At 51.6% G+C, this 1,740-nt stretch overlaps 1 protein-coding gene across 1 annotated transcript; it reads left to right on the top strand.

Annotated features, from left to right (window-relative positions):
* Positions 1–282: 282 nt before the first annotated feature.
* Positions 283–1,227, top strand: LOC143410523 (olfactory receptor 1L4-like). Its single transcript, XM_076871392.1, has one exon. It carries the CDS (start codon positions 283–285, stop codon positions 1,225–1,227), a length of 945 nt encoding a protein of 314 aa, XP_076727507.1.
* Positions 1,228–1,740: the final 513 nt, after the last annotated feature.

The raw sequence follows: 1,740 nt of genomic DNA, 5'->3' as shown, positions 1-1,740 counted from the left end.
TATGACAACAAAACTTGAGACTTCCAATCATTACCTTAGAACACCCTTGTGAAATGTGGTTTCTTCCTAAAATAGGATCATTAAATGAGCAATGTGGTTTTCAATCTGTTTTAGCAAGCAAAAATCTAAATTATCAAAATTTTTGCAAATACTCTGCTTCCCGATGTGTATAAAAATTTACATATGGAACCTCAACATGCAGGAAGTCCCCCTGGGGTTCCTCAGAACTTAGACCTGCTGCCTCCTCTCACTTCTCAGCATTCCCACCTGGCCAGGTACTCCATGGCTCTGGTCAACCTCACATCCGGCCCCGAGTTCCTCCTCCTTGGCCTGATGGATGACACAGTCGCCCATCCAGTGTTGTTCCTGCTCTTCCTCAGCATCTATCTGCTCAACGCCATGGGCAACCTGTGCATGGTGATACTGGTGAGGTCCGATGGGGCTCTGTGCTCCCCTATGTATTACTTCTTGGGTCACCTGAGCTTTGTGGATGCCTGCTTTACCACGGTCACGGTCCCCCGACTGCTGGCCAGCCTGCTCCACCCAGCTCAGGCCATATCCTTCCAAGCATGCTTTGCCCAGATGTACTTCTTTGTGGCTCTGGGCATCACTGAGAGCTACCTCCTGGCGGCCATGTCCTACGACCGCGCGGTGGCGGTCTGCCGGCCACTGCACTACACCGCGGTCATGACACCCTGGCGCTGCAGGGCGCTGGTGGGTGCGTCCTGGGCGGTGGCCCACCTGCACTCGCTGCTCCACACCCTGCTCATCTCCGCGCTCTCCTACCCCCGCTCTGCCCCCGTGCGCCACTTTTTTTGTGACATGACGGTGATGCTGAGTTTGGCGACCTCGGACACGTCCACCGCGGAGACTGCCATCTTCTCCGAGGGCCTGACGGTGGTGCTGACCCCGCTGCTTCTTGTATCGCTCTCCTATGCGCACATCCTAGTCGCGGTGCTTCGAGTGCGGTCGGCAGGAGGCAGTCGCCGTGCCTTCTCCACCTGCGGGGCCCACCTGGTGGTGGTGTCGCTTTTCTTTGGCTCTGTCCTGTCTGTATATTTCCGTCCTTCATCCGCCTACTCCGCGCGTTACGATCGCCTGGCCAGCGTGGTGTATGCAGTGGTCACACCGACCTTGAACCCGTTCATCTACAGCCTTCGCAACAAAGAGGTCAAAGGCGCTCTAAAAAGGGGGCTCAGATGCCGAGCCGCACCCCAAGATGTGTAAGGACAGGTCTGGGTTCACCAGCACTTTAGTAATAATACCCAAAACTAAGTTTCTCAATTTGGATCCTATGACATCTTATTTTTTGTTAAATAAAAAATTAGACGAAGTAAATATGACATGTTGATTATAGTGGTGGGTACATAGCAGTAAGTCCAGTCCATTCAGTGTTGCCTGAGTGCTTGAACTAGGTAAGGCAAGGAAACTTTACTTGTCTGTGGAAAAGGGAAAGAAGAGTGTGACAGGGCAAAGAGGGGTGGAGAGGAATGTTGGGAAGCAGGGGAGGTCTGAGGAGTTTTCCACATTTTTTTGTTGTTGCATTAGAGTTGTACATAACGACAGGATTTATTTTTACTTTTTCATACATGCACACAATATAACAATGCAATTTGGTCAGTATCACTCCCAGCACTTTTCCCCTCCCTCCTCACCTCCCATCCCCTAGCCCCTTTTTTTTACTGATCTCCCTTTGATTTTCATGATATTCCCACCCCATTCTCTCCCTCTCCCTCTCTC

Source organism: Callospermophilus lateralis, chromosome 11 (genome assembly GCF_048772815.1).
Source record: "Callospermophilus lateralis isolate mCalLat2 chromosome 11, mCalLat2.hap1, whole genome shotgun sequence".
In the NCBI taxonomy this organism is placed as follows: Eukaryota; Metazoa; Chordata; class Mammalia; order Rodentia; family Sciuridae; genus Callospermophilus; species Callospermophilus lateralis.
Note: the sequence above shows the minus strand (reverse complement) of the source record. Positions and strands in the feature narration are given on the sequence as shown.